Source organism: Apteryx mantelli, chromosome 2 (genome assembly GCF_036417845.1).
Source record: "Apteryx mantelli isolate bAptMan1 chromosome 2, bAptMan1.hap1, whole genome shotgun sequence".
Classification (NCBI taxonomy): Eukaryota; Metazoa; Chordata; class Aves; order Apterygiformes; family Apterygidae; genus Apteryx; species Apteryx mantelli.
Window position 1 is genome coordinate 126909073 of NC_089979.1, and position 19907 is coordinate 126928979.

Genomic DNA, 19907 nt, shown 5'->3' on the forward strand with positions numbered 1-19907 from the left:
ACTAAGCAATCCATGAGCAAGCCTGCAGATCTTTAGCCTCTAGTCACAAGAAGTGCTGGCTCCAATAAAGCGCTAAATCTGGAGAACACGTTTGAAATGGCAGGAGTTCTTTTACCTTGACCTTAAACAGGGACACTGCTGGCCACAGTGGTTTTTGGAGCTACAGGAGACTGGGGTCAGCATGTTGTTGCAGGAGAAAGGGTGTAGCAGGAGGTAAAACTACCAGCAGATTTAGCCTCTGCTAGTATCGGGGTGGTGAGAGGGGAGTGGGACAACAAAACAAAACAAAACAAGCACCTTGTGAGAGACCCCAGAACAAGTTTACCTTGACATGAAGGTTGTCAGCAAAGTCTGGCAAATAGGGCTTTCAATTTAGGAATTTATTTGTACAAACCAGAAAAGCTCTCAGAGCACTCATTAATTTAACTGCAACGTGAAGGACAACATAGCTGTATGTGGTTTTGTTCCAGCATGTCCTGTACAAATCAGTCTCATTCACATAGGTGATAATTTTACTGAGAAATTATATGGAATAACTTTGCAAGCAGGAGGTACTGCACCAGAGTGCTTAGTGCATTACATAACACTCCTACCCAGCTGTACAGTGAAGCTGCAGTAATCCACAATCTGTACAAAGCTAGAGGCCTGATAACAACCGGTACAAAGCACTATACTGCTGTGTGAGAGGGGACTGGAGAGTGTAGGAGGCTGTCTTCTGGGAACATCCCTGCAGCAAATGCCCAGAAATACTTGTACAAATCTCTTGGCCTTAATAAGTGGCCCATTGTCCAGCAGCATGAGCACACTGTACTGCACTTCACTCTCCACATGGGTAAATCTGTGCTGCAGGAATTTGCTGTCCTAGGTCAGCCTGTCATTGCACAAAGCCAAATCAAATATAGAAGGGCAGAATGAGTCCAAAAGGTGACTGTCCTGGCAGGGGGCAGGCCAGGTTTTGCACCCTAACACACTAATTGATGCTCACTTCTCTCTGTTTTTGAAGATATGAATGGGGGATAGTGAACTGAAGTACTCAGTTCCGTAATTTTCCACTAAATTAATCTTGTTTTGAAAAAATATTGAGAATTTAATTGTGAGTCAGCAAAACCATAAGCAGTATTTGCACTGTCATATCATAACTGCTAAATAGTGTGTTTAATGAGCACAATTAATCTGTGTGCTTATAGCATTGCTCTTCCTGAATACTGACAAACCCTGTCAGCATTACTCACGTCAAAGCAACAGTACAATTCATTAAGAATTAAGCAAGTATTCCTACCTTTATAATGGAAGTAGATGAAACTGTTTATATGCTTTGCTCAATATAGTTTGGATTGCTGTGGCCAAGGAGTAAGATAAGAGAGCAATTATGAATGAGCAAGCTCCTGTAATGCTCTGTAAGAAATATACGATCATTTCCATTGCAACACTGCAGCTGAGTAAGCACTGCAGCATGACCTCCCCCAACCTGGCTAGTAACAGTCATTGTCCCCAACGATGCTGTAGAACAACACTCCCTCCTCACTCATTTTCTACTGAACATACGTACGTGTGCTCAGAGCCTTCTCCCCACCCAGAAGACTCTGTCTGCCTGCATGTCGGGGAACTGGGGGTGACTTCAGAGTAGCAGAGGTTCACCACCTCCTTGCTGCAACCTCTCACCAAGGAACTAGTGATGTTCCCTCTTCTTCAGCTCAGCAGAACCCTTCTTCAAGAAGCGACTTGATTCAGCTTTGGATTAGTCAAAACAACCAAAGACCTCTGCTAACTGCACACTGTCATTGAGGCTAACCCTTGAGCCACAGGAGCGCAGGTTGACAAGTGAAGCCAGGCAGGATTAATTTAAAACACTGTGGAGATGGAAGGGATGGAGATGACTAGTTCCTGTCCAGTTCTGCACCCCACAGGCTCAGTGCCAATTACCCTGCTGAGACTGACCTCCACACGCTTTGCTGCTGGAATCAGGGGGAGCCATCTCGTGTGAGATCAGCTGGTCCAAAGACACTCAGGACTTGACTGATCTAAGAAAGGCAGGAGAAAAAGGGATCTTCTAGGGTGGCTAAGACCATGTTTCCAAACAGATTATGTAAAGTCAAACACATTATCTTCTTTTTGGTCAAACTCATTTCTAGGATCCTTTTGGGCATTCACATAAGCAACCACTACGCACCGTTTTCCTTCATAGGCTTATTCTGCTGCTTTTTAAGCACTCAAATCAATTGCCTTTTCTAAGTACTACAGCATTTCAAAGACAAGTAATGGAAATGGTAGTTTTTTCTCTGCAAACAATGTGCACACAGTGGCTTGTACTGAGTCAAAGTGAAACTCTCTGTAGTACAGTTTTACATAGGGTTAATAAGTGAAGTACAACTGTACAATCTAGTGGCTAAAGGACAAGACAAGTATTTTTTTCTTTACTGTTCCACTGACTCAAAATCTGTCCTAGGTCACTGAGATCACTTATCTACTATGCAGCTAGACAGTCCTTTCACAGATAATGGAGAAGGAGGATTATTAAAAGGAAAAGAAAAAAAATCAGTAAATTCAGCCTTCTTTCTCCATTCCTCTTACACTTCTGTCCTGCTGAAAACAGGTTGCTCAGATCAGACATCTGAACCAGCTCCCTTTCCCCTACCAGGTACAAGAGTCAGTTTGGCTTGTACTGGTAATATGACACAAAAAGCAGACTGAAACCTACTAAGATTAAGCCATTTATATCCTCGCACAGTAAAGGGGAGAAAGAAATGAATTTAAGAGAGTCCTTTACCAGAGATGCTCCTGGTGTGATGTAGCTATATACCATTAATTTTCTTAGGCTGAGCCAGACAGCTGAGGGAGCTCATACACCAAAACATACTTTGTGTCAAAAAAAGGCATTTTAGCAGACAAGGCTAACATACTACTACCTACCACCACCTAGCAAAGGAAGGGCACCTGTAATTAGCAAGTTATTTTGAACCAAATTAGATCTGATCTATATACAGATAGGTAGAAAAGTATGTAAATCAATTAAATACAGATTTTTATTTTAAAGTACTGAAATAAATCTCAGAGAACAAGCACTCAGCACTCAGTGTGCTGGAACATGAAGTACCTGCCATGTGAAAATGAGTCTTTATTTCCTGCTATTACCTTAAGGGAGTGGTCAAAAATACCATATTCACAACTACCTGCTGTGCTACATACTTCAGTGCAAACAGTATATCTCTAGGAGATAATCTTTGTAGCTAGTTAAAGGATTCTACAGATTCAGCCTCCCTTACTCTCCTTTAAGCTGTCTTCTGCTAGCTACCCAGGACTCTTCTTTCTCCTCTTCCAACTGGGAATAGGGGACTCCATCAGAAAATCAGTCTCTTCTTCCTCTTGACAGTTGCCCTTCCAAATCTCTTAAACTTTTCCATCCATGCTTCCAAATAAAATACCAGTCCTGAAAAGCCAATACTGTGAAAATGTAACTTAAAAAGTAATTAGCAAGGACTCTGCAGCAGGCAACCTCTTCATGGGCCATGCGGGCCTGCCCAACACCATTGCCATCCAATGTATGCTTGTCTAGAAACATCTTCCCAAAATAGAAGCAGTCAGTGCACCCACCTGCAGAGCTCCCCTGTCTTCGTCCTTACCCATATTATAATCCTTGAAGTGTACTGGGAGACACTGTTCTGGCAAAATGACAAAGCAGGGCACTAAGCAGAAGTCGTCTTTTTTTTTTTTAAACATCTTTTTATTAGCACAGTAACAAATGCAGACTTAAGTAGCCTACAACATACAACCAATCCACTGAGTGACTCCTATTCCATGCCTTACAGTTAAACAGCTTAAGGTATTTCACTACAGGTTGCCGTAAGTCCTGATTAAAACCTTTATTCTTTTCACAAAGATAGATTGGCTTATAAAATAATACATTAACTACCTCTCATTTCATATATGAGGCCATATATCCACTTCTCCATATCACAGATCATGAGATGACAGTCTTTAAAAAGGATTTGTTAAATACCGATGTGCCCTCCATGGGGGAAAATAATCCCAACATCTTTTTACAAAAAACCCAACCCAAAACAAAATAAAACCCCCAAACCAAAAACAAAATAAAAAAGCAAAAGCAGTGTGTAGAGTCTTGAAAGGACTTTTACATAAATGTTAACATATGTACCTGTACAAAATTAAGCTGTTTTAATCTTTTACATATTGCAAGCAAACTGAAAACCAGAAAAGTCTTAGAAGTTTACATTCTTCTTGGTACTATATGTGAGCTAATATTGCTGAACTAATTACAGTCTTAAAATATGCTATTCCCAATTCTAGCTGTCTACTGTAGCAAGATACCTTAAGTTACAACAACAAAATCTTAGGAAATAAAAGACTGAATAAAATCTGTTATAGAAATACCCTACTCTTTACCAGCACCCTCCCTTCTCCCACCCCTTCAAAATCATAAGCAGCTCTTTCCATCACAGACGAATAATGCAAGAGTTTGACAAAACTCCAAATTATGTAGCATATCTTTTGGTCCATTGTCTGGCCATTCTGTCATGCTCTGCTCTGTTAGTCATATACTGAGTGGCAATACTTCCAACCAGGGGGTCAGCTGAAAAGAAAAATATACCACTTATTTCAGGCAAGGTAGTGAATAAAAACCTAAAAAATACAGTTGAAGTGCGAGCTTAAAACTCACAAAGGAATCATATAGGTAAGGTACACTGCAAAACACCAGTTCAGTATATTTAGATTGTTGTGTCTTCATCAGTTTGTGTTTATTTATAGCACCATATTAATCTATTACTTAATCAGGAAGCAAATATCAATTAAAGTTTTAAGAAGTTTAAAAGACAACAATTCAGTAGTTGTATTTTGCATTACTGAAGGCTTTCACTGATTCATGTGTTTCAGGCTTATTTTACCTTTTCTAAAACTGCCCAGAACACACTTATTGCTAAATGTACTTGTATCAATATAAATCCGGCTTCTAGGAATGATCAGATCACAAGGAGAGGTTTTATTTTTCTAAACTTTTTTTTTAAAATACATAATATTATGTGAACTATCTGACATTTCTCTCATCTTTTATAGACACAGACATACAACCTGTAAAATTGACTTTGTAAAGAAAGACACATTCCTTGTAACTGGTATGGATAATGGGTGGGGTAACAGGGGAGTGGTGATGACTACTTTTGGCGTAGTTGGTAACTGTATTTAAATAGATGGTGGAAAGTAAATAGCTAATCCACTCATTTTCAGAACTGTGTGTGGCTTTTACAGCTCTATCTGCTACCAAATTACTACAGTTTTGCACCTGTGCCTGGCACAGACCAGTGAGGAGTGTTTAATGCCTCTCCCTTCCCTTCCAAACCAACACTGATTTTGGATTTTAAATTGCAGGAGGGGCACTGCCACCTTCCCTGCAGCTCAGCTTGAGGAGAGGTGACCACAGGGCAGGTAGGGGCATCCAACCCACCACCTCTAGTCCCTCCTGAGCTGCCCTGGGGACAGAAACGTGCTGTGCTAGAGGCCAGAGCTATGCTGGCTGCAGTCAACAGGATGAGACAAGGGCCAAGTTATTTAAATGCCAGGTGGGGTATAGCCTTACAGGTGGCCTCTGTCACAGTGTAGGGAACTTACCCGGGTTGCAGTCTGTGAGAAGGGAGCAGATGGAGAGGAGAACTTTAGAAATGGTTAATGCTGGACTCCAGTTGTCTTTTAAAATGTCCAGGCAGATGACGCCTTGGCTGTTAATATTACAGTGATAGATTCTTGTCCGAAACGTTACCTACAAGAAACAGCTATTAGACGGTGGGCTAACATGTCACACACGACGGGCTGATAACGTCAGTTAAAACTCTGATCCGACAGTAAAAATATAATTTTTATTTTAAGAAGAAAAAACACCCACAGTCACAGAGAGCAGGAGATGGGAGGCAGGCTCTGGGTTGGGGCCAAGCGTGTCCTTACAGGGCCGGGGCAAGGCAGGGCCCGGAGGCAGCCGGCCCCGAGGTGCCCGCTCCGCTCCCGTCCCGTCAGGCGGGGCGGGGCGGGGCGGGGCAGGGCGGGCTCGCCGGGGCGCTGCCGCCCTCTGGCGGCCGTTGGCGAGATGGCAGCGGCGCCCCTCCCCCTCCCCCGCCGCCGCGGGCAGCCCGCCCTGCTCTCTCACGGGCCTGACGGCCACCGGTTCAGCTTAAGACTTTACGGGAAGGCGGCATGTTTGTTTTCACAGAGCAACCGGCTCAGGAGTCAGGTTGGCACTTTGCTAACATCCCCCGAATATCTGTGGTTTTCTTTTGCTGCCCGGCTGCCTCCATTTCAGGCCTGCACATCGCATCTCACGTTGGCTTTCCTTAGCACTACTTGCTCCAAGGGCTGCCTCCGCTCACTTAAAATTCCTCAGAACCGGCAAAAAAAAGTCAGATCGGTGGTGGGGGGAGGGGGGGAAATGTCCTTTTCTCCTCCCACCTGGACTTGAAGCAATTCTACCAAAACGGCTCCATACCCTTTCAAAACTTTGGCTGTGTCACTGGCGTTGATGACAAGGTTTGGTGCATACCCATGCACTCGGAATGGCAAGGCAGCGGCCACATTAACTTCACCAAGGCCACCAGATAAAAGTTTCTGGTTGCAGTTAATATGCTAAAGTTAATTGTATTTATAGTAACAAAGAGCTGATAAATACTTTCAGTGCCTTTCCTTTTCAAAGTTGTCAGATCTTGGAGTTTTACCATAAGCTACATGTTGCAGGAAGTCTGAGGACCCCAGATTCTGCCCAGAAATAATTACCTGGGAATTTCAGCTTGTATTAAAAAGAAGTTTCTAGCTGATAATTCCAGGGTAAAATATAAAGATATGACTCAAGTACAACCTTGAAGCCAGAGGCAAATAAGAAGAGCTTTAATTTGAACTAAAAATAAATAAAAATCTCACAAGTGTGTAGCTGACAATACTGTTTCCAGCCTCTCTGAATACACCTCAGCTGTGTTAATAAACAGCCACCCTCCTTATACTGCTAAAGGTCACATTACAGTTTTCGCTTTTAAAGGAAAGGAAACTGAAATTTAGAGCTTAAGTGATTTATCAAAGGCCTCAGAATGAATCAGTGCTGTCTCAGCATGTCTAAGCAAAGAGTCATAAATGACAACACAGTTACAATCTCGCTACAAAACTATGGCCAAGTTTTCAAGTTTGGATGCTTACGGTCACTGTGAAATCCAGCTTTTTTATTATGTTATGTCTTTTTGCTCACAGCAGCAAAGAGGTCTTATGCTTTAACACCATCCACCAACACTATTCTCTCCTTGGACTCCCAATCACTTATAAAAACCTTCAGATACAGCAGGGTACTTTGGAATTGCAGCTCTTGTCACTTCCAAGCGCAGCTAACAGAGGCAGCGAACAGACGCAGCAGTTTGCACAGCAGTTCGTGCAGAAGGGCGCACGAAGGTACCTTCGTTTCTGTTCCCTTGGTGTACGCTTCCTCAAGTATGGCTGTGACACGCCACAGAGCGTGTTCCCCAGTGGCTGTTGGAGTTGCTGTGTCAGAGGCTTGGACCCAGACTGACCCTCTGACAGTAGATGCAGCTCTACAAGTCTCAGGCTGCAGGGAGTGCTTGGGGCCTCTCCGGGAGGCCTGGGCTGGCAGTCAGCTCTCCTGCAGGAGGTGTGCTGCTGTTGACAAGTTGTGCCATCAGGTAAGGGAGTTACGGGAGGAGGTCAGTAGGCTGCGCAACATCCGAGAAGATGAGCAAGAGATAGACAGGGTATTCTTGGAGACTGTGCAGCTTTGGGAGCCCCAACCCCTCACAGCAGTGCAGTTGCCAGAGGGCTCTGTGCCGTGTGAAACGGTACATCATAACACCGTAGAAGAAGGCTGGAAACTGGTCACTGCTCGTGGGAGGAGAAAGGCTCCTACTCTTCCTGAAGACTTGCAGCTGAAGAACAGGTTTAGCGCCCTCCAGGATGAGGAAGAGATCGGCATGGCTGCAAAGGAAGTACCTGGAACAACAGATCCTGTGCCTTGCTGGAACGCCCGGAAGAAGCGGTGGGTGATTGCTGTGGGGGGACTCCCTGCTGCAGGGGACAGAGGCATCTATCTGCCGACCTGACCTCATGTCTAGAGAGGTTTGTGGCCTGCCAGGGGCTTGCGTGAGAGATGTCATGGAAAGACTGCCAAGGCTTGTCCACGCTTAGGACTATTACCCACTGCTGCTCTTCCATGTGGGTGCTAATGACACCAAGGGCAAACTGGAGACCATCAAGCAGGATTTCAGAGCTCTGGGGATGGTGGTCAAGGGTCTGGGAGCCCGGGTCATCTTCTCCTCAATCCTGCCAGTGAGGGGGATGGTTGAGAGGAGGAGAAGATGGACTTTCCAAGTTAACGACTGGCTGCGCCGCTGGTGTTGGCAACAGGGTTTTGGTTTCTACGACCATGGGACCCTGTTTGAAGATCGACAACTGCTGGCGAGAGATGGGATCCACCTCACAAAGCGGGGCGCACGGGTCTTTGCCAACAGGTTGGCCAACCTGGTAAGGAGGGCTTTAAACTAGGAAAGGTGGGGGAAGGGGAGAGTTATAGTGCCAGGGTAGTTGGCAAAAGACAGCTCAAGTCGGGACGCCTCCAGCAGGTGAATGCAGCCAGGGAAGTGCGCATGGGATGTGGCTATGGAGGATCCTCTTTTACCCCTCCTGGGAAACCTGCATGCTCGATCACCACTCTGAAATGCTTGTACACCAATGCACGCAGCATGGGGAACAAACAGGAAGAACTAGAGACCTGTGTGCGGTCGCAGGGCCATGATCTCATTGCCATTACAGAGACATGGTGGGATAGCTTGCGTGACTGGAGTGCTGTCATGGATGGCTACGTGCTTTTTAGGAAAGGCAGGCCAGGCAAGCGAGGTGGTGGAGTTGCTCTTTACGTGAGAGAGCAACTGGAAAGTATTGAGCTGTGCCTAGGGGTGGATGAAGAGCGAGTCGAGAGCTTATGGGTAAGGATCAAAGGGCAGGCTAGCATGGGTGACACTGTTGTGGGTGCTTACTACAGGCCACCTGATCAGGATGAGGAAGTCGATGAGGCCTTCTACAGACAGCTGGAAGTAGCCTCACGATCCCAGGCCCTGGTTCTTATGGGGGACTTCAACCACCCTGATATCTGCTGGAAAGACAACACAGCTAGGCACAAACAGTCCAGGAGGTTCTTGGAGAGCACTGATGATCACTTTTTGACACAGGTGGTGGAGGAGCCAACAAGGAGAGGTGTGCTGCTGGACCTCGTACTAACAAACAAAGAAGGACTGGTGGAAGATGTGAAGGTCGGGGGCTGCCTTGGCTGCAATGACCATGAGATGGTAGAGTTCAGGATCCTGCGAGGAGGCAGCAGGGCACTAAGTAGGATCGCAACCCTGGACTTCAGGAGAGCAAACTTTGCCTCTTCAGCGACCTACTAGGAGGAATCCCATGGGTTAGGGCCCTAGAAGGAAGGGGCGTTCAAGAGAGCTGGTTAATATTCAAACATCACTTCCTCCAGGCTCAAGAGCGGTGCATCCCTATGAGTAGGAAGTCAAGCAAAGGAGGTAGGAGACCTGCATGGATGAGCAAGGAGCTCCTGGCAAAACTCATCCAGAAGAAGGAAGTATACAGAAAGTGGAAAGGGGGACAGGCCACTTGGGAGGAATATAGGAATGTTGTCAGAGCATGCAGGGATGCGACGAGGAAGGCTAAGGCCCATTTGGAATTAAATCTGGCAAGAGATGTCAAGGACAACAAGAAGGGCTTCTTCAAATACATCAGTAGCAAGAGGAAGACTAGGGAAAATGTGGGGCCTTTGCTGAATGGGGTGGGTGCCCTGGTGACGAAGGATGCAGGGAAGGCAGAGTTACTGAATGCCGCCTTTGCTTCAGTCTTTACTGGTCAGGCCAGCCCTCAGGAACCCCAGACCCTGGAGACAAGGGTGAAAGTCTGGAGAAAGGAAGACTTTCCCTTGGTCGAGGAGGATCGGGTTAGAGATCACTTAAGCAAACTTGACACCCACAAATCCATGGGCCCTGATGGGATGCACTCATGAGTGCTGAGGGAGCTGGCGGATGTTATTGCTAGGCCACTCTCCATCATCTTTGAAAGGTCATGGAGAATAGGAGAGGTGCCTGAGGACTGGAAGAAAGCCAATGTCACCCCAGTCTTCAAAAAGGGCAAGAAGGAGGACCCAGGGAACTACAGGCCAGTCAGCCTCACCTCCATCCCTGGAAAGGTGATGGAGCAGGTCATCCTGGAGGCCATCTCCAAGCATGTGGAGGACAAGAAGGTGATCAGGAGTAGTCAGCATGGCTTCACCAAGGGGAAATCATGCTTAACCAATCTGATAGCCTTCTCTGATGGAATGACTGGCTGGGTAGATGAGGGGAGAGCAGTGGATGTTGTCTACCTTGACTTCAGCAAGGCTTTTGACACTGTCTCCCAGAACATCCTCATAGACAAGCTCAGGAAGTGTGGGCTGGATGAGTGGACAGTGAGGTGGATTGAGAACTGGCTGAATGGCAGAGCTCAGAGGGTTGTGATCAGCAGTGCAGAGTCTAGTTGGAGGCCTGTAGCTAGTGGTGTCCCCCAGGGGTCAGTACTGGGTCCAGTCTTGTTCAACTTCATCAATGACCTGGATGAAGGGACAGAGTGCACCCTTGGCAAGTTTGCTGACGATACAAAACTGGGAGGAGTGGCCGATACGCCAGAGGGCTGTGCTGCCATTCAGAGAGACCTGGACAGGCTGGAGAGGTGGGCGGAGAGGAACCTCATGAAGTTCAACAAAGGCAAGTGCAGGGTCCTGCACCTAGGGAGGAATAATCCCATTGCACCAGTACAGGTTGGGGGTTGACCTGCTGGAAAGCAGCTCTGCCAAGAAGGACCTGGGAGTGCTGCTGGACACCAAGTTAAGCATGAGGCAGCAATGTGGCCTTGTGGCCAAGAAGGCCAATGGTATCCTGGGGTGCATCAGGAAGAGTGTTGCCAGCAGGTCGAGGGAGGTGATTCTCCCCCTCTACTCAGCCCCGGTGAGGCCACATCTGGAGTACTGCATCCAGTTCTGGGCTCCCCAGTACAAGAGGGATGTGGCACTACTGGAGCAAGTCCAGCGAAAGGCTACAAAGATGATTAGGGGACTGGAGCATCTCTCTTATGAGGAAAGACTGAGAGAGCTGGGCCTGTTTAGCTTGGAGAAGAGAAGGCTGAGAGGAGATCTTATCAATGTGTCTGAGTATCTGAAGGGAGGGTGTCAAGACGATGGGTGCCCAGCGACAGGACGCGAGGCAACGGGCACAAACTGAAACACAGGCAGTTCCATCTGAACATGAGGAAATACTTTTTCACTGTGAGGGTGACAGAGCACTGGAACAGGTTGACCAGAGAGGTTGTGGAGCCTCCTTCTCTGGAGATATTCAAAAGCTGCCTGGACACGATCCTGTGCAACGTGCTCTAGGCGACCCTGCTTGAGCAGAGGGGTTGGACTAGATGATCTCCAGAGGTCCCTTCCAACCTCAGCGATTCTGTGATTCTGTGATTCTAAGTGCTCAGCATACAGAGAAGTCAGTTGGATTTTATTGTTTTCAAATTTGGGAAATGTGAATGAACTGGGCAACTTGCCACAAAAGTTATCCAAAAGAGAAACAAAAGCATGATGACACTGTTTTCAGAAGAATGTGACCTGTAGAAAGGTCTCCTGACTCACTTGAGGAACAGTGACAACAAATTTGGTGGAACTTGCATGAATTAGTATTATCTGCATGAATAAAGGTTGTAGGGTTCATGCCCTAAATCCTCAGAATTTGTCAGCTATCCACACCCACAAATTTTATTGTCTGTTTATAGGTCACAGGGGTATTTGTGAAACACATTTGGTAAGCGTGTGGTATGACGAGAAAAACACACTAGTGTTTTCCCCTGAGATTAGATCAGCCCACACATAAAACTTGCCAGTCAACCGTCTTTTTTTTTTTTTCCTACTGTCTTTCTGATGCAAAAACGTTGGTTGTGACTCTCCTCTTCCAGGCTCTGGGAGCAGAGGTGGGGTGGGGTTACATAGCTGCAAAACTGTAGCGCTTCTTGTTTTCCATGTACTGCATCTCTAAGTTTCCAAGAACGTTCCTGATGTACAGAGCACTCCAGCTATTTTTGGTCTCACAACTGCAGTTACTTGTCACACTGGAGACACCCACACTATGCACTTGGGGAGACTTTCCACTTTGTTCCTTGTAAATTGCTTGGATTTTAGATTAAAACAAAAAACAAAAAAGCAAAAAATCCCTGCATTTTTGCACATTATGGGTGGGAACAGCATAGTGTCTGCGAGAGACCAGAGATGTGCCCCCCTGCCCTGCAACAAGCTACAACTCTAGAAACAAGAACCCTGCTGCTATCCACACAGAACCTCAGAGGTACAGCAGGTAAAACAACAGGATGATGTTCGTTTCCTAGATCATGTAATCCTCAATGGGAAGAGCAGCAAGGGCTCTCTACAGTCATGTGGGACCCACGTACATCAGCCTGAACAGAGGGCTGACCTGACTCGGTGATACCTACCCTAACCCATACTGTTTACTGTAAGACAAAAGAGAAGTTGGTGGCATTTACAATTGCTGGCAATGGCTTTGCCTTTGGTTCCCAAGCAGCCCTCAATCCAGCCCACTGCTTGCTCAGTATTTCTCTATTTGACCTACAGCTTTGGTCTCTTTCCAAGAAGGCTTCTAAATGTAGGTGAGGTAATAATTTTAACAGATTAAACACTTCCAGAAGGGGAAGCGTGGAGTATTTCCAAGTTGATACAATAAGTACCAAATTAACAGACAGGTCAAGAGTTCTAATTTGAGCACAACAGTTAAATACTTGATATCTGAGAAAGCAATCTCTTTAGACAATCTCTCAGTCCAGTGGACTAATAACTTATAACAAGGCACAAATCATATTTGCCTCTGAGAATCAGACTTACTTTTTTATTATTGCTTAGGGAAGGAGAAGAAAGAGAGAAAGAAATAAAACTCCCATATACGTGCACAACAGCCTGGTGAAATCTTAAGGGTTTTACCATGGCACCAAAAGTGGGTTTCTCCAGTTAGAGGAGCTCTGCCTACCGAAAGCACTGTGGGAAAGATCTAAAATTTTTTTCACTTAAGCAGCAAGACAGAACTGGGATGGTGTTAGACACATGTAGCCCAGCTGTTTACCATTTACAATTTTTGCTGATGGTACAAAAGCCAGCAGCGCAGAGAACCCAAATGAAACTGGGAAAGGGGGAGGAATTACAAGCCCACTTACAAACAAACAAACAACGTTTAGAGTAAATGCTCATTATACATTATAGGAATAAAAAAAAAAAAATCACATAAAACTAGCACATTCAAACCAAAACCAGGAGAAACTGAGATACTTAAAAGGTAGTACAATGTATTCAGGGTCAAGAAACTACTGTGTGGAATAGCAGAAAAGTATAGTGGAACTGAACAATCCTTTGGGAATGTCTCACCTGAGATTATATTAATGCAGTAACTACACAAAGTTAAGCACAGCTTTTGAAAAGACACAAAGAAGCTAATCTCAACCTTACCCTGAAGTGACAGTGTAGGTTAATTTACACAACCAGCAAAATGGGAGTGGGGGGAAGGAAGTGGTTAGAGGTTATTAATATGAATGATAAAAGCACGCACCAGGTCAACCCAAGCTACAGTTTTCACCTTGGTAAATGATATCTAACCAAACTATAATGCAACACTTGGGAAAATATTCAGTGTAATAGTATGAAACAATAGCAGTCATCTTGAGGACCAAATATTGAACTCTTAAATTCTCATTATACTTGTTTATTGGATACTCCTGAATACAGGCCCACCCAGCATATGCCTGCCTCAGTCGCTATCTGAAACATAAAGGCAAAAACAGACTACCACATAAAATGAAAATAGAAAAATGGAGAACAGATTACCACTAACTTCTTCAAAGTGCTGTATGAAGTGCTCAATGAATGCAAAAGAGCTCCATTATGCATATTTAGGACAAAGAGAGGGAGTATCTGGCCCTGTTTCAGATTTCTCCCACTGAAGTCCCTTGTATTGTCTGATGTATTTCAAAGTCGAATTTATGACTTCTCACTTCTCCAGGCTCAAGTACAGTAGTGCAGGTTGACAAACTACTCTTTCTATTTGCAGACAGGAAAATTGAGGCATCAATGGAACAGCAACCAAACTTTCTGTACAAGCAAAACAATGTGAGGAAAACATTGCAGAAGGCAGCTGTCCCTCTTTCTATCCTTCTAGGAATCAGTTAGTATCACTTACTGCACAGGCCCTCCGACTCTCCTACGGCAACATCTTCCCCCAAAAGGTTGCCCCAACATATCCTTTAACATATTGTATTAAACTCTCAGTTGGAGCTAGCACCAGTCCTCAAAGCCTGGACCTCTATATCGTCACCACACATTTGTTACAGGATGCTTGCCAACCACATTTGTCAGTAGTGGCTATACTGCAGTACCTTCTTTCACTCATCCTCCTAAGAACTTGGCAGCCTGCCAGGATGACCAGTTTCATCTCTTTCTCTCTGTCTCTCCCTGTGCCCTCCCCCCCTTTTTTTTTTTAAAAAGGCAAGTCCTTTAATGACATTTCATTTTCAAGTTATGAAATGTGTTCTGCTATAGGCACTTTGCTATGGGGCAGCCCATTGTAGGACTGTCCTCCTAATAGTTACAGAGGACTTAAAGGGGCAGCAGAAGTTTTCTTCCACCTCTCTTTGAAGGCTTACCGAGGAAGATTCAAGGGAAACTAGTCCTTTCACTCCAGTCAGCTTAATATTTTCAGAGGTCAAGGCGTTTGAAATTGCCTTCAACCATTCTGCTACTCTACTAATGTTTATCATCAAGATGATACACTGGCATTGTTTGAACTAGCTGTTTCTTCACTTGTTGCCCTAAAATATAGGAAAGCTATGGCAATCACATTAGTCCTACCACTTCCAAATGACCCACAAATAATATTTACCAGTCAGTGCAAGCAGCTGGGCAACTTGAAATCAACAAATTAGTGGGAAGAAAGTAGGAGCAAGCATTACGTTAATATGGTAATTATATTTTCCACACTATCATTGATTAACACCAGCAAAGGTGTTAATACAGGAGCCACTATAACAGTCTTTGGTTCTCAGCAAGGAAAAGATTCTTCATTTAGAACCCAAAGTACACAAGTAGCACAGGCAGATGCTGTTAGATCACTGCTATGCTTTCTCCTACATCCCATCCCCATGGGACTGAAGCAATACATATTTTATTCACATATGTATATGTGGTTTGTAAATCAGCTTAGATGCTGCTAGATGAAAGACTCCATTTAAATGCAACTCTGCTACAATACAGTGAACCTCCACTGAACTAGTTTTTTGAGGCCTTAATATGTGGTGCTTTTTTTTTTTTTTTTTAATCCAATGTGTTTTTTAGTCTGGGTGAAGGTTTAGATCCAAAGATAAGGGCAAAGAGATCCCAGTCAGAGGCCCAGAACAGAAAACAGGGCTGAACTGGACTGACAAAACTGTATTTTTGGTTCTGTGTCAGAGAACTCAGCATACAGGGCCATCTCAATACTTTGGTAGTTACAATAAGGTCTGCTGAGGTATCAGGCTGGACAAACCTGAGACCGTAAATGCTTCCAGCCTGTAGCGTGGGAAGCAAAAGTGTGGAATAGCACACATGAAGGCCAAAGATCCTTCTTTAAATACTTATTGGGCTCATGACATAAGATGTTGTTGGACAAAAAGTTATCCATTACTTCTTATGCAAGCTAATTACAAACAAAATAATAAAAAAGTATTCTGAACTGAATTAAATTCTAACCCAAGACACAGAAGCAGAACCATCCATACAGCCAGAGGACCTCCCTAAGAGGGATGGACAGGTGTCACCAGGAAATCACTACAGATGTCCCAAGGTAGACCATGCTGCTTGTGGATCAGAGCCCTAAGCTGACAGGTGGAATTTAATGTCTTCATGCTACCAAAAAAGCCGTAGTTACACTGACAAAAACAATTCAACAGTTTCCTTCATTTGGGAAATTTTTATTAATTCGGCTGGTATGACCAATTAGCAGCGTCTCCACTAAAATGGACTGATGGCCTGAGCTATGGCAGGAAGTCTTTTCTACTCCAGACTAGACCAACATCTTTGAAGGCGCTGCAGTCATTGGTGTTTATCTCATCAGTGTGACTACTCTTGAGTAGAAAGTTAAACATGCACATAAATGCTTTCAAATACAAGGCAAACATGAAGTGTGTATACAACCACCTCTTCTTGTTAACGAACACTCTTCCTCTGGCCAAGTATGTGAACCACAAGATAACGTTCACTTGCCCTGGTATTTGCCTTGTAGCATTAGAACACAACAACAATGGAATATGAGAGTTTCAAAAATATCACACAACTACAGAAAAAGATTGCTACTGCACAAGTAAGTAAACAACACAAGCGCCCAACAAAACCAAAAACTTAAATTCCACTTTAGTGTCCAAAACATACAAAAATACTACACTTGTGGTAACTGAGTGATTAGAGAAACAAACATTTGTTTCCTCCCCCCTACCCAAGTTTGTTTACTTTTCAGTTTCTCAGTCCTGTCCTGATGCCTGTACTAACTGTATAGGCTCTCTTAAACTGAAACAGGGAAAAGAAAACAAGCTCTAAAATAGTGATCAAATGGACTGGAAAAGCAGTTAACATTAGCTAAGAGAAACCAATGCAGTGTCTGAAATGAGCTTAAACTTGTTCTTAAAGTATACTGACTTTCAAATGGGCTGCATCCCATTAACACTGCTTGCTACTAAATGGTTTGTTGAGCATTCATAACCTAAGATATCAACTACAGGTGTCTTACCTTTGGAGGCTTGAAAGGATATTCTGGTGTAAATGTGATGTCAAGGAAGAAAACACCTCCCTCATAGACTGAGCCTGGAGGTCCTAGAATGGTTGATCTCCATTCATAGATGTTATCACCTTTGGGGCCAGCGCTAAGAGATAAAAAACAAATAGTTTAAGAATATTACCACAGTTTGAATAAATATGACCTCATATATTCTCAGAGTATGACACAGCAGAATGTTTTCAGCATTACACTTCATATACCACCTGGAGTAAAGACCATGATACAAAGTAGACTGAATGCTTCCAAAAAATCCCTGAAGTCTTATTTGGACTCAGTGTTCCAGACTGCTTAGCAAAGGTCTGCTGAGAAACTAGGAATGGCTGTTTTTTTCAGCCTCTCTCATCTGACGTTTATAAAAGAAGCATTACCCAGAACTTCTCCTAAACAAACTACAACACAACAATCTCAACATAACAGAAAACATGAAAGTTTCAAAGAAAAAGTTTTTACTATATTTCAGAAATGGCTGCTGTAGCTCAGCCTTACTATAACTGCATCACATCAAAGACCATATTTAATAATTTAGGGACTGATACCGATTTTATTCATCCTAAAACATAGCACACAAGAGTAAAAGTATATCACTACATTATTGCTAAACCATGGCTCACTTTGTATAATTAAGTGAATCCAAGTGTATGATGACACTCTTAAATGTCAAGATTTTCCTCACTCATATCATTTTGCTACAATGATTTCTAAAATAAAGCCACATGGACTGATCCCATTGATACTGTCTGCATTACAGAACTACATTTTGTAAGGAGAATTAAACTCATCATGTCAAACTAAAACTGTGCTTTCTCAAATCAGCTTTGTCTAATTCTAGATTCTCCCTAACTTACTAGCACCTCTCAAAGAACAATACACACTAAAGATATTGCAGAACACAAATGTCCGCCTGTTGAAAATTAGTTTTATTGACATCCTCAGAAACTTGCATTCTGTAGTGTGCCATATGCCTCTCAATATTTCAAAGTGCAGCTCAACCTATAATGCCGTTAATGGTTTAGGACTCCATTGCTACCTCTTTCTTTCTGTGCTGCTACAGTAGTATTTTATCAGCAAGATGCTAGGGCTGGAAACTCCCTTTGCATAAAGGGAGGTGCTGACACAGCTTTTCCCATCATGCATGTGCTGTGACTTCCAAAATCTCTTCTGCCCTTGTTCTGCAAGGGGCTGGATTTTAACATCCCTAATGCAAGAAAAGACAGCTTTTCCTCTTCCCTCCCCTTTCTTTTAACCAGGCTGGTGTGAGGCAGAGGGATAAACAAAGGCTCTTCTCATATTATAACAAGCATGGAGCAGTAACACTTGAGAGGGAAGGCAATCCAATAAATTCAATATATACATGACAATATGCATTTGATTACTGTGAAGGGAACCAAAGTAATTGCTAGTGTTGCTGGTGTTAGTAATAGTGTTACAAATAGAAATACAATTACAAAAATATAAATTCTCAACATAACAGGGATCAGAGACCTGTTTTTTCCTGCCCTCTGCAGTACCGGTGAACATGTTCTTGACAGCAAGGGAATCAGGGGAGAGGAAGCCAATTAGTTTTGTTATCAAATCTCTCTAAAATTTCATTTTCAGATTGCACAGAAAATAAAAGTTCATGATATTTTGATGCTAACTAGTTCAGTAATAGTGAAGCTACCACTAAAAGCATGCTTGTAGGGGAGGGAGAGCATGTAGGAAGGTATTAAAGGGAGACAGGTTCTGTGCAAAGTGATGCACCATCTGTTGGGGAAAGATTTCTCTCATCAAAACACAAAACCTCACACTGCTCACAAGAATTGCACTAAATTAAAGTAAAAGCCTTTTCATCCTGAAGATTCCCGGCATCCTGCTCCACCTTAATGACTTGTCCCTGTCCTATATGGGTCCATATATTTGGACACTCATTACTCTCCAGCTACCACTTGCTCAATGAATTGGAATAGCATGATATCTTGACAGGAAGCTCTAGCTCTTGAAAGGCACCAGCTTAACTGTGAAAACTTACCAAAAAGGACTCTCTTGGGCACCCTTAGCCACCACTCCAAGGAATCACCTCTCTATATATGTATTAGCAACCTACTGAAACACCATCATTGCTCCAAGTTGCACCAATGATCATCCTTCTCCCCTCCCTCCCCTAAAGATGGAGCTACTGAACAGAACAGGTACTTGAGATTTGTTAGTACCAATTTACTGTTGGAATTTATATCACAAGACCTGCCAACTGGGAGCACTTCAACATTCAAGAAATGTGGTGTGCAATTAGCACTGAATACAGCCTTCTGAAGCAATGAGAAATATTTCAACATTTTGCATTTTATTCCCAGCTTCAACCCAAAGGACTGTCAATAAAAGAAATCCCACTGACTTAAAAAATAATGTATTATTATTTATAATAGTCTTAGAAATCCCTTGTACCCTATGAGGTTTCCAATTAGAGCTATCACTGCATGCAAGTAATATACTGCTAGACCTCTGTATTAAAAGAATGCAACATCTTTGTAAAACATCAGTAGGCTTTAACAGTGATGTACTAAGCTTACCTTTTAAGCTTTTCATAATTCAATTAACAGAGTGAAATAGCTGTAGATTTCCAATTTTTACATATTAACATTGATTTCTTATAAAGGAAAGACTGAAAGAGGGAGATGCAAGTCAGCTTCAGAGTGTAATATTGCTTGGGTTTAAATTAGGATTAGGTAGTATCAAGCAGCTCAAGACGCCCTAGTACTTAATAGAAAAGTGATGATACTGGAACATAGCTTAAGTGCAGTGGCATTAACTTTGGTGGAGATATAAAAATTGTCAAAGGTTAAAGATTACATTCTTTGTTTAAAATCCTTGCAATTATCCGCTTCAAAAATAAATTCACTGATACATAGATACAGGGCTCACAGGCACAGCTGCCACCCTCCCTGATATGTGTCACCACTGCTCAAATTAAGTGTCTGTATCTACTAATACAACATTTTGAAGCTG

The 19907-nt window shown here is 43.5% G+C and overlaps 1 protein-coding gene across 5 annotated transcripts in view; it reads right to left on the reverse strand.

Annotated features, from left to right (window-relative positions):
* Positions 1 to 3707: 3707 nt before the first annotated feature.
* UBE2E1 (ubiquitin conjugating enzyme E2 E1) overlaps positions 3708 to 19907 on the reverse strand; it is a 50820-nt gene continuing 34620 nt past the window's right edge. For all 5 annotated transcript variants that reach the window (XM_013941438.2, XM_067291504.1, XM_067291505.1 and 2 more), the window contains 3 exons: positions 16878 to 17010; positions 5623 to 5770; positions 3708 to 4588 (listed from right to left, as the gene is read on the reverse strand). In XM_013941438.2, the coding sequence (XP_013796892.1) occupies positions 4491 to 4588; positions 5623 to 5770; positions 16878 to 17010 (379 nt within the window). In that variant the 3' untranslated portion in view covers positions 3708 to 4490. The remainder of the gene's footprint in view (positions 4589 to 5622; positions 5771 to 16877; positions 17011 to 19907) is intronic.